This window comes from Mauremys reevesii, linkage group 1 (assembly GCF_016161935.1).
Source record: "Mauremys reevesii isolate NIE-2019 linkage group 1, ASM1616193v1, whole genome shotgun sequence".
Lineage (NCBI taxonomy): Eukaryota > Metazoa > Chordata > Testudines > Geoemydidae > Mauremys > Mauremys reevesii.
In genome coordinates, this window is record NC_052623.1 from 247,851,210 (window position 1) to 247,875,429 (window position 24,220).

A 24,220-nucleotide genomic window follows, 5' to 3' on the forward strand; every position below is an offset into this window, starting at 1 on the left:
ATCTGTTTATGACAGAAGTCTATAACATATTTAATTTATACATTTCCAGTGCAAAAGTATTGCCTTAATCATCCTCTCAGTTATACCAGTGTCAATTAGGAGTTAGCTCCATAAGAGTTTATAGAGTTATAATGATATAAAACTGGTGTGAATGGAGAATCAAGCCTATTATTTTCAAACTGTAACAGCTGCTATTGAAAGACTGTTCATTTTAGTGGCAAAAATACCTTCCTTTTTACTAGAAATGTAATGGGTTACATTCCTGCTTGCCTGAAATGGAAAGGGGAATTAGACAGACTATATTCAAATCATAGATTTGGTTTTAAGCTTTTGAGCATTTTTTCACAAATCTTTAGTTCTCTCAATGACACATGGATCACGATGTATCAACACTTAATTATTTTATCACCCCAAAATACTACAGTGTGCATTTGACAACAATATTGAAGTTATTCATTTGCTGCAGGATACAAGTTACAAATAGTATAAATCAGCCATCTCTTTTAACTTGCATCCGACGAAGTGGGTATTCACCCACGAAAGCTCATGCTGCAAAACGTCTGTTAGTATATAAGGTGCCACAGGATTCTTTGCCTCTTTTGACTTGTAATTCACATACTGTTTCAATTGCCCTCAGGAAACAATGATGAAACCTTTTGGGGCCATAAGTTACTTTTTCTCACTTTGCACCAAAAAAAAAAAAAAAAGAGGCACTAGACCCAAATCATTTCACATGATATTAGAAGCAACCATTTTAGGCACCTAAATGTTCAAAGTCAAGAAAACAGAATTAGGACTGAGTTAGTGCCTTCTCCGGGACTTCTTAAATGAACACATGGGTAGTAATCAAAGTAGATCAAATTAGGAAGGGCAGCTTCTCATTTCTGATGGTTGGGTGTCATGAAGGGTGTTGCCATTATGTAATGAAGAGATATGATAATATCAACTGGTCACTGCTTTCCCCTCCGATAAGTGTGACCGACATAAATCAACTTCCAAAGTGTTTATAAAAGGGGAAAAAAATCTATTTGTTTTCTAACATAGATACTTTGCTGTACAGTAAATTTAATGGCCATATATTGCTAAATTCTAGTTTATCACAGCTGAATAATAGGGCAATGTGGGTCATACTTATCAGCCTCTCTACATAAAGGTCGGAGTGCCAGCTCAACTAACAAGCTCAGGAAATTCCACCAAAGACAGGTAGGCCGAATAGATCCACAGTTAAAATCAAGTCACCCAAACATTGACAAAATTAATCCAGCAAGGCAAGGGTAATGTAGAGGCAAACAATTCCAAAGCTTCATAGTTGGCTGCGTCCTCCTAACTTCAGGGTGTTTGTGATGTTGTTTTTGTGGTTATACTGTCATTTCAACAAAGAACCATTTTATGTCCATATAGGGTCAAAACTTGTGGCTTTGTCCTTATATAGTCATTTCAGTGGAAAGTGTTAATTAATGACATGATCAGGACAGCTGGTGTTTTCCTTATATGGACAATTTGCTATACAGTAAAATTGATGCCCATGTCTGAACAAGCCCATTATAGTTCATCACAGGTGAGTGACCCGGTAGGTTTTTGTCACAGTTATCAGCCCCTCTATATAAGGGCCAGAGCTGCCAGCTCAACTCACAAACTAAGGACATCCCACCAGACAGGTTGGCTGCCTCCTACGGAGCTGGTGCTCCAGCTGCGGAGATCTTGAAAGCCATAATCTTCTCCAGAAATGGCAAGGTACAGACAGCAGGAGCAGAAGCAGGAGCCGTCGCAGAAGGCGACGGAGGGAGGCCGCGGGGTCGGCATGGAAGGAGGAGAAGACGACATGGCAGAAGGAGAAGAGGTCGTAGAGGTAGAGAGAGAACTCGCAGGAGGAGGAGGAGAAGAAGAAGGAGTTTTTAATTTCCTGATTTCTCCTGTGCAAGTCATCGACCCACCACTCTGCAATGTCTGCTATGGCAAAAAGAAACAACCTTTCAGTGACAACACCCATAATGACTTCCTAAGATGCAAGGAACCAGCTACCATTTGAACAATGCCACCTGTCAATAAACTTTGAAATTTCATTTTGCAGTCTCATTGGGTCTTTGCATAGGTTTGGAAATATTGGGTGTATTTATAACAGTTTATAATTTCTTCCTAGCCTCTCAGCCAGAGGTTGGTTATTTCCTGGAAGGATCAGGATTTGAGCATCCTTTTTACTACCTTCTGCACTAAATATTTACTGTACTGGTTTTTTCCTCAATAAAACTGTTCCCAGTTTTTTTTCTTTTTTCATACTGAAGTTTCTCTGCCTTTGAGCCATTATTTTCAACCATCTCTGAAAGTCAAATGACATTAGCTGCCCAGAATTTGAACACTGTTGTTAGACGGTCTTAATATTTGATGATGGAATATTTTCAGTATTATCCATTCCATACCTTCTTGAGATTTTTTTGGAACAGTGCTGCAACATTCTTCCGGTGCCTTCTGATTTTATAATGGGCATTATATTTTCAGTAATATCCCATTCCTTGTCTCACCTATCAGTTTTGCTTCACATCCTGACAAACAGCCTATATATATTCTCCAACATATGCATATTTTCAGGTCAATCTGTTGAACTATACCCTTACCAGGGACTATATGGCCTTGCCAAGACACGAAAAATTACCAATTTTATTCCTAGCCGTTTCCCTGTAGAAAAGTATGTGCTGTACCAAGCATGTAGCGATTAGTTCTGAACCCTCTGTAATTATTTGTGTAACAGTTTACTTCACTGGCTGGGTAAGTCACTATTTATTCACACACCCACAAAAACATCCTCTAAAGGAATATGTTTCCCAAACAATGGGTTGTGACCCACCAGTGGGTTGTGGGAAGTTTCTACATGGCTCACGGTCCTGGTGTGGAGGGAAGGCCAGAGGAGTGGGGGTCAGAAAGTGAACTCACGCCACAGCAGCAGCTCCTCTTCTGCAGGGCTGGGCGCAACTCCCCATTCCAGTCATTGTGAATTGGTCCATGAGGTCACAACACACAGTTTTCCCCCAGCTGCCCCTCTGTGGTAATGGAAGGTCAGCGAGACAAATTTGAGGGAGTGGCAGCGTGACCTGGAGCACAGGGTCGCAGAACTCACTCACTCAAATTTTGCCAGGCCACCCCTCCATCATCGGCCATGTATGTATATTTCTGGTTGAGACTGTGCCATGAAGACAAGATTCTAGGCAATTACCAATTTCCATTCCAGTGACTTGTGTTACTCCTAATTTAAACCAGTGTGAGATTAGATTTTGCCAAATCCCTGCTGAAAACAAACCAGAAAAAAGACAAAAAACCTCCACTTTGAAACCTTTCCTTATGGTGATAAGGGAGTGATGCACCTGGTATGGAAGAAACTACCATTTCCATTATCCTTTTTCTCACAGTACATCCCCTTCCTCTAGCCAGGTAGAAGGAAAGACCTTAAGGCAGGACCCTCGCTCCTGGGGCAGGGGGTTGGGGGGGAACAGCTGTGGCTTGGAAACCAGGAGCATCAGAGAAGCTGGATCCATGGAGAAATCCCCAGGGAACTGTGTCTAGGGCAGGCATCATCAGAAGCTGGGGGACTGCATATGGAATAGGGTGTGGCTGGAGGAGATTGCAAGTGGGAGTTGGCCTGTGCATGTGGAAACAGCAGCGACTGAGCAGGAAATCCTGGCAGACAGGCTCCAGTGAGAGAAATCGCTAACTGCAAACCTATAAACTCCTGTTTGCTTGGAATAAGAGACTGGACTGGACTATCCAGCAGTGACTAGGCCTGAAGAACCTTAGTCCTCTATTAGGTTGCCACTTCTTCCACCCCACTCCCAATCAGGGGCCCAAATAAGAACTGCTATTGTTTCTCCAGAGTTGTAACTGTTTAAGACACAGTACTTGGGGTATTTGCAACCCTTCTCTTTTTTGTCAACTCTAGAAAAATACCTCTTCACTTTCGCCATTCATTCAAGCTGTTAGGGGAAGTAACTAGGGCTGGTGCCTTACAAGACCTAGCAGCTGAAATGTCTTTGTCTCTGAGTTGTGGTACACCTCTCATGCCACTCAAATTTTAGGACTTGTCTACGCAGGAACACTCAGGAAAGTTAATCTGAATTAACTACAAGTATTAATTTAAAGAGGATTAGTTAAATTGCATTAAACCTCTGTGTGGATACTCTAATTCAGAATTAAAGTGGCTGGCCTTAATTTGGTTTAGCTAAACTAAAATAAGCTAAACTGAATAAAGCTGCATTAATTCTGAATGCAATTCAGTTTAAAAAATCCACTTTACATTCATATCTTCAGTTCATTTGGAATATAGTTTTGGAGTGTTCCCATGTAGACTGTCTCTTAGAACAGCTATAATATTTTCAGGGGTGAATCTTTTGCATCTGTGATAAAGACAGACATTCATTCCCAGGACATCTAACCGAGCAAAATTTTCTTGAGGGGAAAGATTACTTGTCTAGGAAAAACTGGAAAACATGAATCTGTTTTAACTAGGGAGTGTATTTAATGATGGGCTCTTCCCATTAGAAATGTTATTGACAGTGTTATAAATGTATTGTGCAATTCTGAGATATCTGTTTAAACTAATCCCTTATGGAACTGAGCTGAAAAATATTTGTCCCTAGCAAAATTACCTGAATTTTCACCATGTTTCTTTTAATTGGACTTTACTTACTTTTAATTCTCCTCTCTTTTCTCTGCAAAGAGATGTCGTGGTCATTGCGGAGAGATTTTTCAAAAGCATTCTCCCTAAAGGTAAAGTGAGCTATCCATCCTTTGTAAGCATTCAGCATCCAGAATATTCTTTCTCCCTCTGCAACATGAGGCAATTGTATTTAAGAAAATGCCATTTCTCTCAGTACATTTATTGTAGCAAAACTCTCAGTAATGCAAATAGGAAAAGTGTTTCTGTCAAGTGAAGGCACGTATTTCTTGTTCAAGAAGGTATCCATTTGCTTAAATGATGGATTCCAGTTGGCCTGTGACGCTTTACACAAAACACAGCCTCCTGAGAGATTGAGGGCTAAAGTTTTCAAAAGGCAGGTTGCCTACCCCTGTGCTAGTCCATAAATCAATTCAATTTGCAGCAAGCTTTAGTAATTGGATAGATAGAATTTCCTATTGTGATCAAAACAAATAAAGGCTTGGATTCTGTAAACTTAATCTGTGAAGATGGCCAACTCAGACAAGCTGTATGTCTCATTTGCCACTACATGTGAAAACAGTATTATTATTGATTTTTAATAATTTCCAAGGGTTGTAGTCATTCCAGATAAATAGGTCCTGAGTTTTTATAACTGCAGGCGGCCAGCTGCTCAGCTCTTCTTAAATCCCTCTTGTGTCACTCCGGAAGAGTAAATGGGACTTAAAGCACTTTCTGTGAGTTCACTAGCTCATTCTTTTTCCCACACTGATCTGATCACCACAGGCTGAATTCAGTGCAAAGGCCTCTGTGAGGTCACTAGCTGACCAATTATAGCATGCTGGGTTGATGTAAATGCACAAGCCTTGGAGGGTTACCAGCTCAGGACCTTTAGCTTGCTGGGATAAAGTCAAATCTCAACACATTCTAGAATGATGGCTGGCGCCAAGGCAACAGGCCTTTATGTGGTTAATGTGGTTAATGGCCTCTAGGTTTCTGGGCTTATGTCCAAGTACCGGCCTCTATGAGGTCACTTGTTCCTCAAATGTAGCATAGTGGGTTGATATCAAAGAACGGGCTGCTATGAGGTCACTAGCTCAGCACATACAACATGCTGGGTTGGTAATGGTCAAAGCACTGACACAGAGTTCCGGCTACAGCACTTCCAGGCTCCGGGCTGAAGCCAAGCGGGACTTTGTTGGGATACTAGCTCGGTATCTCCATCTTCCTAGCATGATGTCTGGACACAGGCCTCAGGTGTCGGGCACAGCACCACAATCTTGCTGGGGTAAAGTCAAAGTCAGGCCTCTGTGAGGCTACTGGCTCTTGTCAAAGCACAGGTCTTTGTAAGGTTTTCTAGATCAGCACCTCTGGCTCTCTGGGCTGATGTTAAGCCTCAGGCTTTTGTGAGGTCTCTAGTGCAGGCCTTTGTGAGCTTACTGGCTCAGCAGCTTTGGCTTGCTGGTCTGAAGTCAAAGTGTAACCCACATGCTTCATACTGCACTGTTTTATTTTTTCTGTGAAAGCCAGAGAAAGAATGTGGAGAAAGAAAGCTTGTTCAGTGAAGTTGACTGATGACTCCCATCTTTTTTCTGAAGAAATTGAACCTGGGCTGCCCTCAGAGAATGTGATTGTAATGTGGCTCTCTCTGTTGTTTGGAAATTGGACAGGAAACTATGAGGGAGCAGGAAAACATGGGAATGGGGAAACAGACTGGGGGGAGTGTAGGGAATGTGGGAAAACAGAAGGAAGGCTCAGAGAGGTGTGAAAATCAATAAAACATAGCAACCAAACTGAGACAGCCAATTAATGAAACACATACACAACAATATCTAGGATGGAGGTTGGGGGAGATGACCTGATCCTATGAAAGAGGAGGGAAATATTTTGCCTCGTAATGATTTTCTACTCACATAGCCATTTGTTGATCTGAAATCAGTCCTTCTACAGAGGCCTGTTTGGTTATTGAGGTGGGTCTGTTTTGTAGAGTCTGTATGGTTCTTGTGATTAAAACTGTCAGTGACTACGTGAATTTGTGCATACTAGCCCCCCAAAAGATATGTTGTCACCCCTCCCTCAGGAAGAGGGCCTCCAAGATGTTCCATCTAATGCATCATGAGATAGATGATTTGCAAGCTTTCTCATCTTTCATACATGTGTGAAAAAACATGAAAGGGCCTAGGATTTCCTGAAGAACTGAGTACATTCAATCTATATATTTGAAGGCCAGTGAACATCCAGCAAGTTCTAGAGTCTTTGACTGTGAATGCTTTGGATAAGCACAAGGACAGCATTTATGGAAGACGTCGTACTATAGAGGTGAATGCCACATCAGTTCAAAGACGACCTTGTGAACAGACAGTACTGATTCTATTGAGAGGTTTCCTTATTCTGAGACTTGCCTGGTCAGATGTAATAGAGGCATGACAGGAGCAAGTGTGAGTGCATAACTAATGGTACGCATCACACAGGTGACTGAGAAGAGGGATAAAGCCAAGAAGATTTTGTAGAATATGAAGTGGAGATGTCTATAACATATTTGATTTAGACATTTCCAGTGAAAAGGATTGGCTTGATCATCCTCTCAGTTATACCAGTGTCAATTAGGAGTTAGCTCCATAAGAGTTTATAGAGTTATAGTGATATAAAACTGGTGTGAATGGAGAATCAAGCCTATTATTTTCAAATTGTAACAGCTGCTATTGAAAGACTGTTAGCTCTAGTGGCAAAAATACCTTCCTTTTTACTACAAATGTAATGGGTTACATTCCTGCTTGCTTGAAATGGAAAGGGGAATTTGGCCCACTGTATTCAAATCATGGGTTTGGTTTTAAGCTTTTGACCATTTTTTCACAAATCTTTAGTCCTCTCAACGACACATGGATCACAATGTTTTAACACTTAATTATTTTATCACCCCAAAATACTACACTGTGCACTTGACAACAATATTGAAGTTATTCATTTGCTGCAGGGAAAAAGATACACACAGTATAAATCAGCCATCTCTTTTAACTTGTAATTCACGTGCTGTTTCAATTGCCCTCAGGAAACAAAGGTGATACCTTTTGGGGCCATATGATACTTTTTCTCACTTTGCAAAAAAAAAAAAAAAAAAGGGCACTAGATCCAAAACATTTCACATGATCTTAAAAGCAACCTTTTTAGGTACATAAATGTTCAAAGTCAAGAAAACACAATTAGGACTGAGATAGTGCCATCTCCTGGAGTTCATAAATGAACACATGGGTAGTAATCAAAGTAGATCAAATTAGGAAGGGCAACTTCTCATTTCTGATGGTTGGGTGTCATGATGGGTGTTGCCATTATGTAGTGAAGAGATATGATAGTATCAACTGGTCACTGCATTCCCCTCTGATAAGTGTGACCTACATACATTAACTTTCAAAGTGTTTATAAAAAGGGAAAAATCTATTTGTTTTCTTACATACACACTTTGCTGTACAGTAAATTTGATGGCCATATATCGCTTAATTCTAGTTTATCACAGCGGAATAATAGGGCAAAGTGGGTCATACTAATCAGCCTCTCTACATAAAGGTCAGAGTACCAGCTCAACGAACAAGCTCAGGAAATTCCACCAAAGACAGGTAGGCCGAATAGATCCACAGTTTAAATCAAGTCACCCAAACATTGGCAAAATTAATCCAACAAGGCAAGGGTAATGTGGAGGCAAACAATTCCATAGCTTCATAGTTGGCTGCGTCCTCCTAACTTCAGGGTGTTTGTGATGTTGTTTTTGTGGTTATACTGTCATTTCAACAAAGAACCATTTTATGTCCATATAGGGTCAAAACTTGTGGCTTTGTCCTTATATAGTCATTTCAGTGGAAAGTGTTAATGACATGATCAGGACAGCTGGTATTTTCCTTATATGGACATTTTGCGATACAGTAAAATTGATGCCCATGTCTGAACAAGCCCATTATAGTTCATCACAGGTGAGTGACCCGGTAGGTTTTTGTCACAGTTATCAGCCCCTCTATATAAAGGCCAGAGCTGCCAGCTCAGCTCACAAGATGAGGACATCCCACCAGACAGGTTGGCTGCCTCCTACGGAGCTGGTGCTCCAGCTGCGGAGATCTTGAAAGCCATAATCTTCTCCGGAAATGGCAAGGTACAGACGCAGCAGGAGCAGAAGCAGGAGCCGTCGCAGAAGGCGACGAAGGGGAGGCCGCGGGGGTCGACATGGAAGGAGGAGAAGACGACATGGCAGAAGGAGAAGAGGTCGTAGAGGTAGAGAGCGAACTCGGAGGAGGAGGAGAAGGAGGAGTTTTTAATTTCCTGATTTCTCCCATTCTCCTGTGCAAATCATCGACCCTTCACTCTGCGATATCTGCTATGGCAAAAAGAATCAACCCTTCAGTGACGACACCCCGCGATGACTTCCTAACCTGCAAGGAACCAGCTACCATTTGAACAATGCCACCTGTCAATAAACTTTGAAATTTCATTTTGCAGTCTCATTGTGTCTTTGCATAGGTTTGGAAATACTAGGTGGATTTATGACAATTAACAGTTTCTTCCTAGCCGTCTCAGCCAGATGTTGGTTATTTCCAGGAAGGATCAGGATTCTTACATCCTTTTACTATCTTCTACACAACCTATCTATCATATATCTATCATTCCTCTACCTCTTTTTCCCCTCAATAAACTGTCCCAAGTTTTTCTTTTTCATATGGAAGTTTCTCTGCCTTGGATCATTATTTTTTTCAGCCATCTCTGAAACCCAATGAGATAAGCTGCCCAGAATTTGAACACTGTTGTTAGACTGTCTTATGATTTGATGATGTCATATTTTCGGTATTATCCAGTCCTTCTTGAGAATTTTTGGAACAGTGCTGCAACATTCTTCCAGGGCCTTCTGATTTTATAATGGGCATTATATTTTCAGTAATATCCCATTCCTTGTCTCACCTATCAGTTTTGCTGCACATCCTGACAAACAGCCTATATACATATACATTCACCAATATATGCATATTTTCAGGTCAATCTATTGACCTATGGCCTTACTATGGACTATATGGCCTTGCCAAGATACGAAAAATTACCAATTTTATTCTTAGCTGTTTGCTTGCAGAAAAGTATGAGCTGTATCAAGAATGTAGCGATTAGTTCTGAACCCTCTGTAATTATTTGAATGAAACAGTAATGTAACTGTTTACTTCGCTGGCTAGGTAAGTCAGTATTTTTGACAGACGCACAAAACATCCTCTAAAGGAATATGTTTCCCAAACAGTGGGTTGTGGGAAGTTTCTACATGGCTCACGGTCCTGGTGTGGAGGGAAGGCCAGAGGAGGGAGGGTTGAAAAGCAAAGTAACCCCACATTAGCAGCCCCTCTTCTGCAGGTCTGGGCCCGACTCCCCATTCCAGGCATTGTGAATTGGTCCATGAGGTCACAGCACACAGTTTTCCCCCAGCTGCCCCTCTGTGGTGATGGAAGAACAGTGAGACAAATTTGAGAGAGTGGCAGCGTGACCTAGAGCACAGGGTCGCCACACTCACTCACTCAAATTTTGCCTGACCACCCCTCCATCGTCGGTCATGTATGTATATTTCTGGTTGAGACTGTGCCATGAAGACAAGATTCTAGGCAATTACCAATTTCCATTCCAGTGATCAGTTCCTCCTGTTGCCTGATTTGGGGAGGGTTAGTAGGGACAGTGGAATTTATCCACTTAATTTAGGTTTATTTAATACTTAATTTTCTAATTAATTAAGAATGTTAGTAATAATTAATAGATATTAATAATATGGGTATGGCTCGCCAATATGTGTGATCAGAAGATAAAAGTTCGTCTTGAATCAGGCTTCACAGAATTTAATACAAGGAGATTGGGGAATAACAGGAATTTACACTGAGACAAAGTTTAGTCAAACAAGACCTTTTATTTAAAATCAATGAAACAAGAAGTAAATGTAAAATGTTAAAAGCAGTATGAGATTACAAAGTATCACAATTCTTTAAGAGATATGATATATTATACAGTTCTAAATGCACTCTGCAGCAAAGAGTACTAAAGTGAATTTCACACCTCTGCTAGAGGAAGTATAGTTATAAAGAAACTGGTTGTAAATTAAACCCTTCTTAGCATAGATGCTTAGAGGTGAAGTAGAAATTAAGAATTATTTCATACTCACAAAGAATTAATACTACGACTAGCATTGACAGCTTTCGTAGGAGAAGGAGGCTTCGAAGCAGGTTGAGACGACCAGGAAACAGAGAGATGTATCGCCTGCCCTAGTGGTGGATTATCACACCTTTTATAGGTAAAAATCCTTCCCTTTATGCCCAAATTTGTCTTTCCCCCATGAAAAGGTGAGGGTACCTGTTTTCATAGGCTGACCTTTGTGTACGTACTAATGACAACTATCTACGTATTTTGTGGTAGACTTGTTATATTTTGTGGGCAGAAATACCCTACTTTTGCACCTAACTAGGTGAAAGGTTAGCAGATATTCAGAAAGTTCCTAGACAATTTGCGTAGGTTTGTTTCCTAGTATCACTTTTCTGAGTAAGGGTCTTAAAGGTTGCTTTCAGCGTCACAGAGGAAATAGGCCAGAATGTCTGGTCTAGAAGTTTCTAGGTATCTTGCATTAAAGCTATTGCAAATTCTATTAATCTATACAGCCTACACACTTTTATCAAAAAGACATTTTATACAGACCAACAGATTAATCCTCAGGGCTACACGCCCCCCTTTGACGGGGTGGTTTACATAAAGAAACCCCGTCACCTAGGACTTAATATTTGTGGGGCCCTTTTTAGTTTCATACCTGGGCAAATTTTGGTATGTATCAGGAATGGGCACCATGTATATATATTCATCTTTATCCCCAGATGGTGCTCGTCTGTGCATTTGTTTAGGGGATTGTCTGGGTGTCTGTCTAGGTCTCTGCCTAGTTTTTGGCTTGGGTTTGTTGCATTTATACAGCATATAACCTAACATAAGGAAATTAATCACAATCCCAATTCCTTGGATAATTATCCATACTTCTAATCCGAAATTTTCTCTGGAAGTTATTACAGGCTCATTCCCTTCATTCATTAATTGGGTAATAACTTGTTGGGCTTCATCCATATTGTTAGTAATTTGAATGAGGTGAGTCTCTTTACGAGTCATTAAGGATTTCAGTTGCAACCCTAATGGTGGAATATAAGCCAGAAAAGTAGGTGTACTTTGAATAGTTAAATTCTGGTAATCAGGGTTAGACTGAATAATGGTCATGTTCTCAAAAATAGGAATAGGGGAAATAACTTGATTTCCTATTACCGTGGGTTGCTTTGGGGTAAAACAGAAATTTGGCTCTGTGACAGGACACTCCAAGGGACCATACTGGTACCTCTTTTGGTTGGTAACCACGCAAAATTGATTCCTTCCAGCATAGGTCACCCTCTCCATCGGAGTCTTCCATGTGGTCAGCCTCACCAGGCATGACGATGATGAATTCTGTGCTTTCTCTCCCTGTAGTCCACACAAAAACAGTGTCTGTTTCAAACACATTACACCTACAGATATACTGGGGTCCTTTTTCAGAACAACAGGCCATCTGTGGTACCTTCCAAGTCTGAGTTGGAGTGTGATAGACTACCAGGGGAGGTGCATTAACGCGTTCCCTGTAGATGTCATCTTCGAGGTGACCTATAGAATGGATAGCAGCCAATTGCCTGTACACATCTCTGTCTGGGTCAAACACTGGTAACGAGACCATGAATGAGACATACAAAGACCGTGCCATACAATCTTTTGTAAGAGAACAACTGTCTCGGTTGGGGTGAGGTGTCACAGATCCTATCTCTCTCATAGCACCCACTGACAAATGCTGGCATGCATCCAAACAAGTGGATCTTTCCTTTTCCAGCTTTTGAAAACATTTAGGACAATACCAACTCATTAGTTGTTCATCCTTAATTAAGTCAGGGACTTCTCCTAATTTTAAGGATCGCAATGCATCAGTAATTGTGCTTACAACATATTCCCCATATGCAGAACATATAATTTCTTTCCCCAAATGCTGATCTCTTTTCTGATCATTGTTTAAAGCAATTAACTGATTAATTTTCTGTTGAGTTTCATTAAACAATTGGGTTATATCATGCATATTATAAACAGTAAATCGTTCTTCCTGTGCCAATCCCTTTATTCCCTGTAACATTGGATTGACTACTCGGTTAGCTTCCTCTTTTAACACATAATCTATATGCTTGCGGATTTTTCCAATATCCGCCTGGTTCCAAATTGACATTCCTGCGCCAAATAGTCCTGTTAGGGATCCTAAACCTCCAAGGAGATTTAAACTACGTTTTCTCCTAAGAGTTGGTGACTTAGGGACTTCATCATCCTTCAACAGAACAATATCCCGCACTCGTTGCTGATAGGCTACAATCCTATCCACAAGTCGTACTGAGAAAAAGGAAGCTACTTTGGTATGCTGACAATAGCTAAATTCTCCCAAGTACCAATTAGACAAATTTAGCACTACAGGAATATGCATAAATTGAACTTGATTAATTATTTTTCCCATCATGGGTGTTGTGGTAAGACCACTAACAGGTCCTGGGTTTAATACTGGACAATTTACATCATTTGTTCTTGACTGATCAACATCATAGTCAATAACTGGGTCCTGAACTCTAAGTTCAAATGTCATATTCTGGACATATTTTTTGTTTCCTGTTTTGGTTTGAAAGGTAGCTATGATGAGCACCTCATATCGCCCTTGATCCTCATATTCAAGTTTATACAAGGTTAAACTTCCCCCTGTTATCAAATTATTACAGCTAGCTTTATTTTTCCAAGTTCCATAAGCTATACCATGTTTTAGGGAAGTTGAATTTATAAATGTCTTGCAACCACCCCCCTTTGAATTCTCATCCAAGGGCCACATCCTTTTCCAACCACTAGAGGGTAGTGCAGTTACTTTGTCCAATTGATATTCAAAAGTAACATCCTCCCCCCGAATTCCCTTAACCTGTTGAATCGGGTTGTTGACCAGTTCTGGATTAAGTATAATAGTCCGTTCCTTCTTTGTTGGTATGTTCTGTTGCTTGGGCTCAGACAACGGAGTACGATCCGGTCGTCTGGTTTCCTGGGGTTGCAATAGTTCGGTTTCAGACTTAATATTTTGGCATAGTCCTACCCTTAGAGCAACAATAAGGGTGTAATAAGTCAAAAATGTCAATGTCAATTTCATGGTTACAAACTGCTGGGCTCCAATTGTTACGATTTCGTCTGATCACTTAAGTCCTGAGGAGGAAGTTGCTCCTGCGACCTGGACGATCGATACAGCTTTAACTGGTTAGCATGATAAATCTTGTCTCTATTATGCTTTCCTCCTGTTATTCTGATCTTATATACTGCTGAACTGAGTTTATCAATGATTTGGAAAGGTCCAATCCATCGATTACACAATCCATGTTCTGGTGACTTATATGACAATAACATTACTTGATCTCCTACCTCCCAAGTATTCTCTCTCTGGTTTTTGTCAAAGTAAGCCTTTGCCTTACGTCTGGATTTTCCCAATTTAGCAGCCACCTGCAAGTGAATGTGATTTAAATGTTTTTGCAGATTTTGCAGGTAGGTATCCATTTTTATTCCCTCTAATTGAGTGCCACTAGCTTGCCAAATTAAATGTTCTGGTAATCTCATTGTTCGGCCTGTCATCACTTCAAAAGGTGTTTTATCAGTAGATGCAGCTGGTGTCGCCCTCAATGCCATTAAAATTAAAGGCATGAGGGTGTCCCAGTTACGTCCATTGGCATCAACCAGTTTCCTCAACATCACTTTTATAGTCCGATTGGTTCGTTCCACCATCCCAGATGACTGTGGTCTGTATGGGATGTGTAGCCTCTCTTGGGACTCCCATCAATTTAAGACAATCCCTAAAGAACTGTCCTGTAAAATGTGATCCCTGGTCTGATTCTACCTTCGCAGGGATCCCCAGCGAGAAGACTTGTTCTACCAAAACCTTGGCAGTGGCTTTTGCAGTATTGGCTTTAAGAGGAAATGCCTCTATCCACTTTGAGAAAGGATCGATAATCACCAATAGATATTGGTTACCTCTTTGAGTCCTTGGCAAAGGACCTACAAAGTCAATCTGCAAAGCCATCCACGGACCTTCATACACCTGGGATCTTAGTGGCGCATTTCTTTTGGATGGAGTAGGATTAGCTTGGGCACATGCCAGACAATTTTCACAATATTGTTGCACATCCATCCTAAGAAGTGGCCACCACCCTACAGATGCAAGACGTTGGACAGTTTTGTCCACTCCCTGATGTCCTCCTGTAGGAGTGTCATGGACCATGTACATCATTTCCCTTCGTAGGTGAGCTGGAACTACCCACACAGGGAAAGGACCTCCTGTATACATGAGAACTCCATCTACGATTTGTAACTGCTATTCATGTCGTTTGTACAAAGGGTCTATTGTTAGTGATCCCTCTTTGTCTATTTTGGAAAGCTCTAAAATTACTTTTATTATGTCCTTATCCAATTTTTGCATGTCTTTTAGATCTGGTATATTGGGTTGTACCAATTTAGTTGCAGCTACAGGACATTTAGGATTAGGGGTAATAACAGAATACTCCTGATCCTTACTTTCCCAAAATTCTCCTGATCGGGCTCCTTCACGGGCCAATTTATCAGCTTTCTCATTTTCCATAGCATAAGGGTCTAATTTCCAGTGAGCTTTTACTTTTTTTATTTTGATTGGCCGCTCTGAAACAGTAACTATTACTGTTAACCAATGGATGTATCTCATCAGTGATGCATACCTAATAGGTGTGCCATCAGAAGATGTAAAACCATTTGTTTCCCAATATGGTAGGAACTCTGTGAGAGAATTGCATACCCATGCAGAGTCTGAAAACAGACAGATATCTTGGTATGTGGTGGTGATGGAGAACTGCACACAGTACTCCAACACACAAGCCACTGCAGCTAATTCTGCATATTGAGCCGAATGTGGAGTGCATGAATATGCCTTTTCCCAAGGCTCTCCTTTCCCCTCAGGGGGAACTGCATAGATTCCGAACCCAGTATAGGGTTTGCCTTGATGGTAATAACTAGAACCATCAACAAAGAATTTATACCTATTAATGGGATCTGTCTCCTGGATTAAAGGTTGAAAGAGCTTTTGTTTTTCCTCCCCCCTTAGATCCAATTGATCAAAGTTGGGACACTTGTGTGGCTCTCCCTGATACAATAGAGCTGTTGGTAACAAGGATGGTGTCCTAATAGGTTTGACTGCAATATCTTTTCCTTGCAGTAATAATGCCCAGTGAGCAAGGCGAGCATTTGAAACTGCCCATCTTTTACCCTGTTGGACAGTAAAAACTGAAGAGGAGTGTGCGATGAGTGTAATATGATCGGGCTGAGGCCAATTAGAAAAGAAAAGTGTTGTATGGCCCAACTGGTTGCCAATAGATACTTTTCACAATTGTCATATTTGAGTTCAATTGATGACATTAAACGTGAGGCATAGGCCACAGGTCTGATTTTCCCATGCCTTTCTTGTGAGGCCACAGCCGCCAACGCATTAACACTCACCGCTACCTCCAGATGATAGGGTATTTCAGGATTTGGTGTGATCAACACCGGGCCTTGATAATGGCCTGTTTTAGTTGGGATACTGCCTCCGTGTGTTGCTCAGACCATTCCCACTGTACACCTTTCTTTAGAAGTTGGTACAAAGGACCTGCAATAGAAGCAAAATTAGGGATGAAATCCCTGTGGTACCCAGTTAAACCTAGGAAAGCTCTTAAAGCCGTAGGTTCCTGTGGTAAAGGCAATGTTTGGATTGCATCCACCTTCTGTTGCGCTGGGGTTCTACCCCATTTTGTCAGGGTGAGGCCCAAGAAAGAGACACAATTAGCCATTAGCTGAGCCTTGGCTGGATTGCACTTTAATCCTGCTTCTTTTAGAATTTGCAGGAGCTCATCAAGTCTTTCTAAATGCTCCTCTTTCGTCTGTGTTGCTAAACACAGATCATCTACATATTGAAATAGAACATTTGGTTTAGAAAATGGTGACAGTATCCGTCTCATTTGTGCATGGAATAAAGCTGGAGAGTTTTTATATCCCTGGGGCAAACGTGTCCAAGAATATTGCACTCCCTGAAAACTAAATGCAAAACGGTACTGTGAAATGTGTGCCAATGGTAATGTCCAAAAGCTGTTACTGATATCTAATACAGTAAACCATACAGCCTCTGGATCAAAGGATTTGATTAAATCTGGCATTTTGGCCACTGTAGGGGCACAAGTTGGTGTGACTTGGTTTAGGCGTCTGTAATCTATTGTGAGATGCCATGAACCATCCAGTTTCTTAACAGGCCAAATAGGTGAATTTGCAGTGGAAGTACATTTTCGTAGTACTCCCTGTGTCAGCAAGGATTTAATAGTCTTTTCTATGTATGGATTTGCTTGTTCTGGGTAAGGATACTGTTTTTGGGCTGAAATTTCTCCTCCTTCCACAACAATAGTGACGGCCATGCATCCACAGTGATGTTTGTGTTTAGCAAAGGCATCTGCATGTTTGTACAGTAATGCCTGTAACTCAGGTTGGTCTGCATGTTTAGCCACTATTTCGTCCAAATCATACCCTTCAGGTTCAAAGTCCTCCACTGGAGATACCATGCCACACTCAGGTATGACTACTGAAGAGTCATCCTTTTCCTGTTCTACTGAAAGACACAATAATTGGTTACACAAATCCAGAACACATCCCTGTTTGTATAAGAAATCAGTTCCCAATAAGGAATTATTTGGGTCTGCTAACTTCATTAATGCAAAAGTATGATTCTTTCTTAGGTGACCTATCTGTACTTCAAGGGGTGTAGAAAGTGTGGTAGTAACCTGATTACTTGCAAAAGTTGCAAGTGTCTTGGTACATCCTGATGATAGAGGAGAGGATCTAGGATCCTCGACATGGAGAATACTGATTGCTGCTCCAGTATCTATAATGAGATTCCTGTCTAGTCCCTCTATCACTGCAGATATTGTGGGTCTTCCACTTGTATCTCTGCCTAACGGGGTTATGACTACACTCGGGGTTGTTTGTAGTCATGCAGCATATGCTGTCAGATAATCAAGGGGTTCCTCCTCTATCTCCTCAGAGGCAGCCAATTCTGGAGGAGTGGCTGTCCACTGGGGAAAAGGGGATGGATCGACGGAGGCCACTGGACGGTTCAAGGTTGCTGAGCCTTGGCCTTCCATCATCATCAGCTCATTCACACGGGCATGAAGTTCTCGGATAGCCCGTCGTTGAGCCTCAAGCGTCTGTTGCACTGTTTTAAACATTTTCACAACTGAGTCCTCAGTTTTGTGCCAAGCGGTGATTTGGGTCTCTGCAGACGTGAACTGTTCTGTGCAGCATCTGAAAAGAAAGGAACACGATCCCGGGCTCCTGCATAGGATCCAAACGCATAACCCTGTCGAGGGGCCTGGCCACTCGAAGGTCCAGGGTTATTACGTGGGTTAGGGTCATTTTGCCAACGTTGATACTTAGGGAATTTAGGAACTCCTCGTCCTAATCCTGGCTGAGGTTGAGGTCCCTCAATCCTCACCGTAGGATTAGTTTGTGGTTCCTGAAGTACTGCAACCGGGGCTCCACGCCGACCTAATTTAGAGCCTCCCTGTGCATGTGCTTTAGCCAATAAGGCTAATGTTCTTTTTAAAGAAATATCATCAGTGATATGCATATTAACCATTTCTCTTAACTGAGGAAGAGAATTATTAACTAACAGACTGATGTATGGCAGTTCATCTGTTTCCTCTTTGATATGACTCCAAGCTGCACTCAACCGCAAATGAAACTGATGTGGAGTTTCATTAGGTTTCTGCTTTAAGTTAGACAGAATTGCTACTCCAGCTTGCCCTGGGTGCTGATTATGTTCCAATAGGGCTACTGTCTCTTGAAAACTTTTCTCTCCTACCCTAAACTTAAGTGGCAAAGTACTCCACAATGCTCGATTCACTGTGAGTTGTAAGATTTTAACCCAATCTTCCCTTGGTAAGCCAAACACTTTTGCTGTCTCCTGCACACGTTGTGCATGCATAGCAACTGAAGAATCCTCCATCATTCCTACTTGCTTAGCTACCAGGTCTAAGGTTTTAATATCTGTAACAACTGCTACAGGACAATCAGAATTGGAACCTGCAGTTCCTTCTTCTGGATCTGAATCTGAGCTTTCATCTGAGCTTAAATCTACAATTTCTATTCCTTGCCTCCTTCTACCTGGATTCACATTTTCCTCATCTGAACCATCAAAACTTTCCACTGGAGAGAATCCTGGGTATCTAGGATAACTTTCCATGAAATATCTATGGCTTACATCCAAAGTGTCTCCACACTGACGCAGGACATCTCTTAGTCCACTAAAGTCTGGCGTGGTAGGGCGTTCTACCGATACACTAGGTGATACCAGCATATACCACGGGGGTGTAGAGGACCCACGAAATTCCTGGGGTCTAGGCAATGTTGATTGCCCGAATGCCAATAAATGTCCACCCAAAGGGACTGGATTTTCTACTCTATATGGTGCTAATGTAACATTGGGTGGAGGAGCAGGAATTCTATTTCCTGCTTGTTGTTGTAGCTCTCTTTGTAACTTAGAGATCACTACATCACATGCATTAGCTACCTGTGTTACCTGTGATACAGCCTCTTCCAACCCTTGAACAATGACCGATTCTAAAGGTACACTCACAGAAGCTGTCTCTACAGAAGTAGAGATCTTTTCCTCTTTCTCTGCTTCTCTGTTTGTGTCACTAACTGCTTCACTGACTGTGACACTTGTCTCCGCCTCCTGAACTGTCACTTCAGAACTTCCGTCTCTTATTGGCAGACTGTCAGTTTTCTCTGCACTGCCAATTTCCTCTTCTGACTCTACAGATTCAAGATTCGCTTCTGAAGGTACTGTGTTTGCTAATTCTCTTGTTTTACTTCTAGTCACTGGTCCAATAAGATTTTCTACCTCTGTCGGGTCCACCATACCAATAGGAATGGGAATCAATTCTTCAACTTCCTCTGCTCTATCTTCTCCCTTTTCTAGTTCTTTAATCTTTTCCAACAGCCGACCACGGTCCACTCTATAGGCTACCAGCATCTGCTGAACTTCCCTGAGTAACTCCATCTTTTTATCCAATTTCTTTCCCAATGAACTACAAGCTACAAGCAAGCATTCAACAGCTATTCCCTTCACCACCTTAGCTCTTTTCTTTTTCTGCTCTGTTTCATCCTCAAATACATTACTCACAAAACCCCATGGGTTTCTCTGCTCAGAAATCATTCCACTATTTCTCAGCTGCTCCAAACCTCCACCATGTTCCTGAATATATTTCCTAGCAAAGTTTTCCAAAGCTAAACTACTAGAAATTCCAACACACTCCACTCCTGTGCTATCTTCACTTTTAACACTCTTACTACGAAATAGAGAATTCATCTCTTTCTTTTCCTAGTATATTCACTAGAATCTAGTATTGTCTAGTATATTCACTAGAATCAATCTTCTGTTGATTTACTCTGATATAGAAGGCGTCCCTTCACAGAAACAACAGGATAATACCCCTTGTACACCGGTTTAAACACTGTATCATAAAAGTCCCAAGTAAATAGAGGGAGTGGGGATACTCTCTTCTCTCTTCTCTCGATGGCTTATAGCAGATCGAGAGGTCTTTCCCCTCTGTCGGGACCTGCCAAATATCGGGGAATACTGAGGCAGACGGATCAGAGGTGCAGTCCGGAAGAGTTAATGGGACTAAGATAAGGTATCTTTGAACTATTCAAGTTCTGACTGATTGCGGCCTTTCTGGCGGCTATGAATACCTTGCTTTATTAACTCCCCGCCACCACTAGTGTGGGTCATCGGATCCAATGCTACTGCGAATTATTTATGTGGTACCATTCATTAACTTCTTCAACATATAAAAACCCCTTTCTGTGCACATATATCACTTTTAGACTTTATTACTGTAATATTCAGTTATCAATACAGTTAAAATCCTTTAGGCAAAAGTGAAAGTAAAAACCTTAAGATTGCTTAACCACAATACAAAACGGAAATACTGGGCGTACTGCCAGCAACAATAATCACAGGAAGTTGTCTCTGGTTTAAGAATAAGATTTCAGAATTGTACTGAAATTAACTATTTACTTACGGTTCAAAGAAATTCCCTGAAATTCCTGTCACACACTCCTTAAATCTCCTCCTGGCGGCTCGCCAGTCTGTTGCCTGATTTGGGGAGGGTTAGTAGGGACAGTGGAATTTATCCACTTAATTTAGGTTTATTTAATACTTAATTTTCTAATTAATTAAGAATGTTAGTAATAATTAATAGATATTAATAATATGGGTATGGCTCGCCAATATGTGTGATCAGAAGATAAAAGTTCGTCTTGAATCAGGCTTCACAGAATTTAATACAAGGAGATTGGGGAATAACAGGAATTTACACTGAGACAAAATTTAGTCAAACAAGACCTTTTATTTAAAATCAATGAAACAAGAAGTAAATGTAAAATGTTAAAAGCAGTATGAGATTACAAAGTATCACAATTCTTTAAGAGATATGATATATTATACAGTTCTAAATGCACTCTGCAGCAAAGAGTACTAAAGTGAATTTCACACCTCTGCTAGAGGAAGTATAGTTATAAAGAAACTGGTTGTAAATTAAACCCTTCTTAGCATAGATGCTTAGAGGTGAAGTAGAAATTAAGAATTATTTCATACTCACAAAGAATTAATACTACGACTAGCATTGACAGCTTTCGTAGGAGAAGGAGGCTTCGAAGCAGGTTGAGACGACCAGGAAACAGAGAGATGTATCGCCTGCCCTAGTGGTGGATTATCACACCTTTTATAGGTAAAAATCCTTCCCTTTATGCCCAAATTTGTCTTTCCCCCATGAAAAGGTGAGGGTACCTGTTTTCATAGGCTGACCTTTGTGTACGTACTAATGACAACTATCTACGTATTTTGTGGTAGACTTGTTATATTTTGTGGGCAGAAATACCCTACTTTTGCACCTAACTAGGTGAAAGGTTAGCAGATATTCAGAAAGTCCCTAGACAATTTGCGTAGGTTTGTTTCCTAGTATCACTTTTCTGAGTAAGGGTCTTAAAGGTTGCTTTCAGCGTCACAGAGGAAATAGGCCAGAATGTCTGGTCTAGAAGTTTCTAGGTATCTTGCATTAAAGCTATTGCAAATTCTATTAATCTATACAGCCTACACACTTTTATCAAAAAGACATTTTATACAGACCAACAGATTAATCCTCAGGGCTACACTCCTCCCCCCCCCACTCCCCGCCTCTCGCATCATACTGAGGTCTAAACTAGTTACCCCACATTGGGTGAAATACTTTTTGTGTTAGAAAATTCACGTCAATAAATTACAGGTAACTACTCTCAGGTAAATGAATGACACCACTGTATGAACACAGTGTGAGATCAGAATCAGGTCCATGGACTTGTGTTACTCCTAATTTAAACCAGTGTGAGATTAGATTTTGCCAAATCCCTGCTGAAAACAAACCAACAAACAGACAAAAAACCTCCACTTTGAAACCTTTCCTTATGTACCTGGTATGGAAAAAAACTACCATTTCCATTATCCTTTTTCTCCTTCCTCTGGCCAGGTAGAAGGAAAGACCTTAAGGCAGGACCCTCGCTCCTGGGGCAGAGGGTTGCGGGGGAACAGCTGTGGCTTGGAAACCAGGAGCATCAGAGAAGCTGGATCCATGGAGAAATCCCCAGGGAACTGTGTCTAGGGCAGGCATCATCAGAAGCTGGGGGACTGCATATGGAATAGGGTGTGGCTGGAGGAGATTGCAAGTGGGAGTTGGCCTGTGCATGTGGAAACAGCAGCGACTGAGCAGGAAATCCTGGCAGACAGGCTCCAGTGAGAGAAACCGCTCATTGCAAACCTGTAAACTCCTGTTTGCTTGGAATATTCTCCTGTGCAAGTCATCGACCCTTCACACTGCAACATCTGCTATGGCAAAAAGAAACATTCCTTCAGTGACAACACACCGCGATGACGTCCCAAGATGGAAGGAGCCTGCTACCAGTTGAACAATACCACCTGTTAATAAACTTTGAAATTTCATTTTGCAGTCTCATTGGGTCCTTGTGTTTTGCCTGCATTTAGAAAATAGTTTCTTCCTAATCCTCTGTGACAGCAGCTGAACCCGCCCTATGATCACTGAGGCTCGTCTTAGTTGCTCTGAGTGCATCTGACAATAGGAACTACACTCGGGTGATAGATTGGGATCGTCTTGAGAGAGTTAAAAGGCTAACTCACTCCTTAGCCCAGATGGTACAAGAGACACAAGTCAGGAAGTGAAGGGGAAGAAGAGCCTGTCCTGGCCTGTCTGGCTGGTAGCCTTGGAGAGTCAGAGCCTCTCCACTCCTTGCCTGAGAAGCTGAGGAGTCCGTGTTACTGTTGGGATGAGGCTGCACAAGGTGATTTACCGGAAGGCCTCCGAGCCATTTGTGGGATAGGAAATAGGTAGGAGCAAGCACCCTCTCAGAGGCTGGTGTTTCCTGGAAGCATCAGGCTTCTCACATCCTTTTTACTACATTTATCCCTACTTTGTTCTCTAATTTGCGCTCTTGTGTATCTGTTTTTTTCTTTATAAAGAATTTTTTCATCTTTTCATATGGAAATTTCTCCGACTTTGATCATATTTTTTCACAAGACTCTGAGCCCCACATGGGATAGGCTGCCCTGTTCCAGGAGAAAGCATTTGTGATTTCATTATGGCATCTTTTCACTATTGTCCATTCCATTCCTTCGGGGAGGGGAATTGGAACAGTGCTGCAACATACCTCTGGTTTGTTCTGATTTTATAACAGCATTATATTTTCACTAATATTCCATTCCTTAACTTACCTGTCATTTTGTTGCACATCCTGACAAATTCTTCAGGTTCAGACTAACACCTTAAACATTTTCCCATCTCATATTGCTAGTTCAGTCTCTTAGCCTTTGGTCTAACTATGGAACCTTGCGTCACTTGTGGTTAAGACCTTTTGCTGAGATGAATATTGACCACTTATTCCTAGATATTTGGCTCCAGTAAAGAACACTGCAGTTAGTTCTGAAACCATTGTATTCATCTGAATGATATAGTAGTGTAACAGTTTACTGTGCTGACTGGGTGGGTGAGTGGGTCTTTCTTGGCACACCCACAGACATTCCCTAATGCTTTTGGCTCCTCTTAGATTTAACAACCTGAATCAAAGAGTCTCAATGAGAGAGCAGCTCATGAGTGTCACCTGCTTTTTCTTCTGTATCTGGGAGAAAAGAAAACGACGTGTTGACTGATATTAATTATATTCCCAACCTTTAGCTCTTTACTGATTGAATCTCATATCAGTTTTCTGTTCATTTGCCCAGTTCTGATTTCAGACTAAGCAGCCTATTGTTACCCAGTTTACAGAGCTTGTCTTTTGTGAATAATGGTACAGCATCAGAATGCTTCTGGGATGTCCCTGTGTGTTCCAGGCTATATTAACATGTAATATCTGTGGACTAGAGAT

The 24,220-nt window shown here is 41.3% G+C and overlaps 1 protein-coding gene and 2 long non-coding RNA genes across 12 annotated transcripts in view; 2 read left to right on the forward strand and 1 right to left on the reverse strand.

Moving 5' to 3' along the window:
• The window catches only part of LOC120408463, a 148,702-nt gene that overhangs the window by 73,601 nt on the left and 50,881 nt on the right, over window positions 1-24,220 (reverse strand). For all 10 annotated transcript variants that reach the window (XM_039545441.1, XM_039545449.1, XM_039545430.1 and 7 more), the window contains one exon: window positions 4,676-4,813. In XM_039545441.1, coding sequence (XP_039401375.1) covers window positions 4,676-4,813 — 138 coding nt within the window. The remainder of the gene's footprint in view (window positions 1-4,675; window positions 4,814-24,220) is intronic.
• Window positions 1,649-9,116, forward strand: LOC120408489. The gene is made up of 2 exons (XR_005600726.1): window positions 1,649-1,734; window positions 8,781-9,116. It is a non-coding gene; the product is annotated as an uncharacterized LOC120408489 (long non-coding RNA).
• Window positions 9,350-22,791, forward strand: LOC120408508. Its single transcript, XR_005600740.1, has 2 exons — window positions 9,350-9,843; window positions 22,315-22,791. It is a non-coding gene; the product is annotated as an uncharacterized LOC120408508 (long non-coding RNA).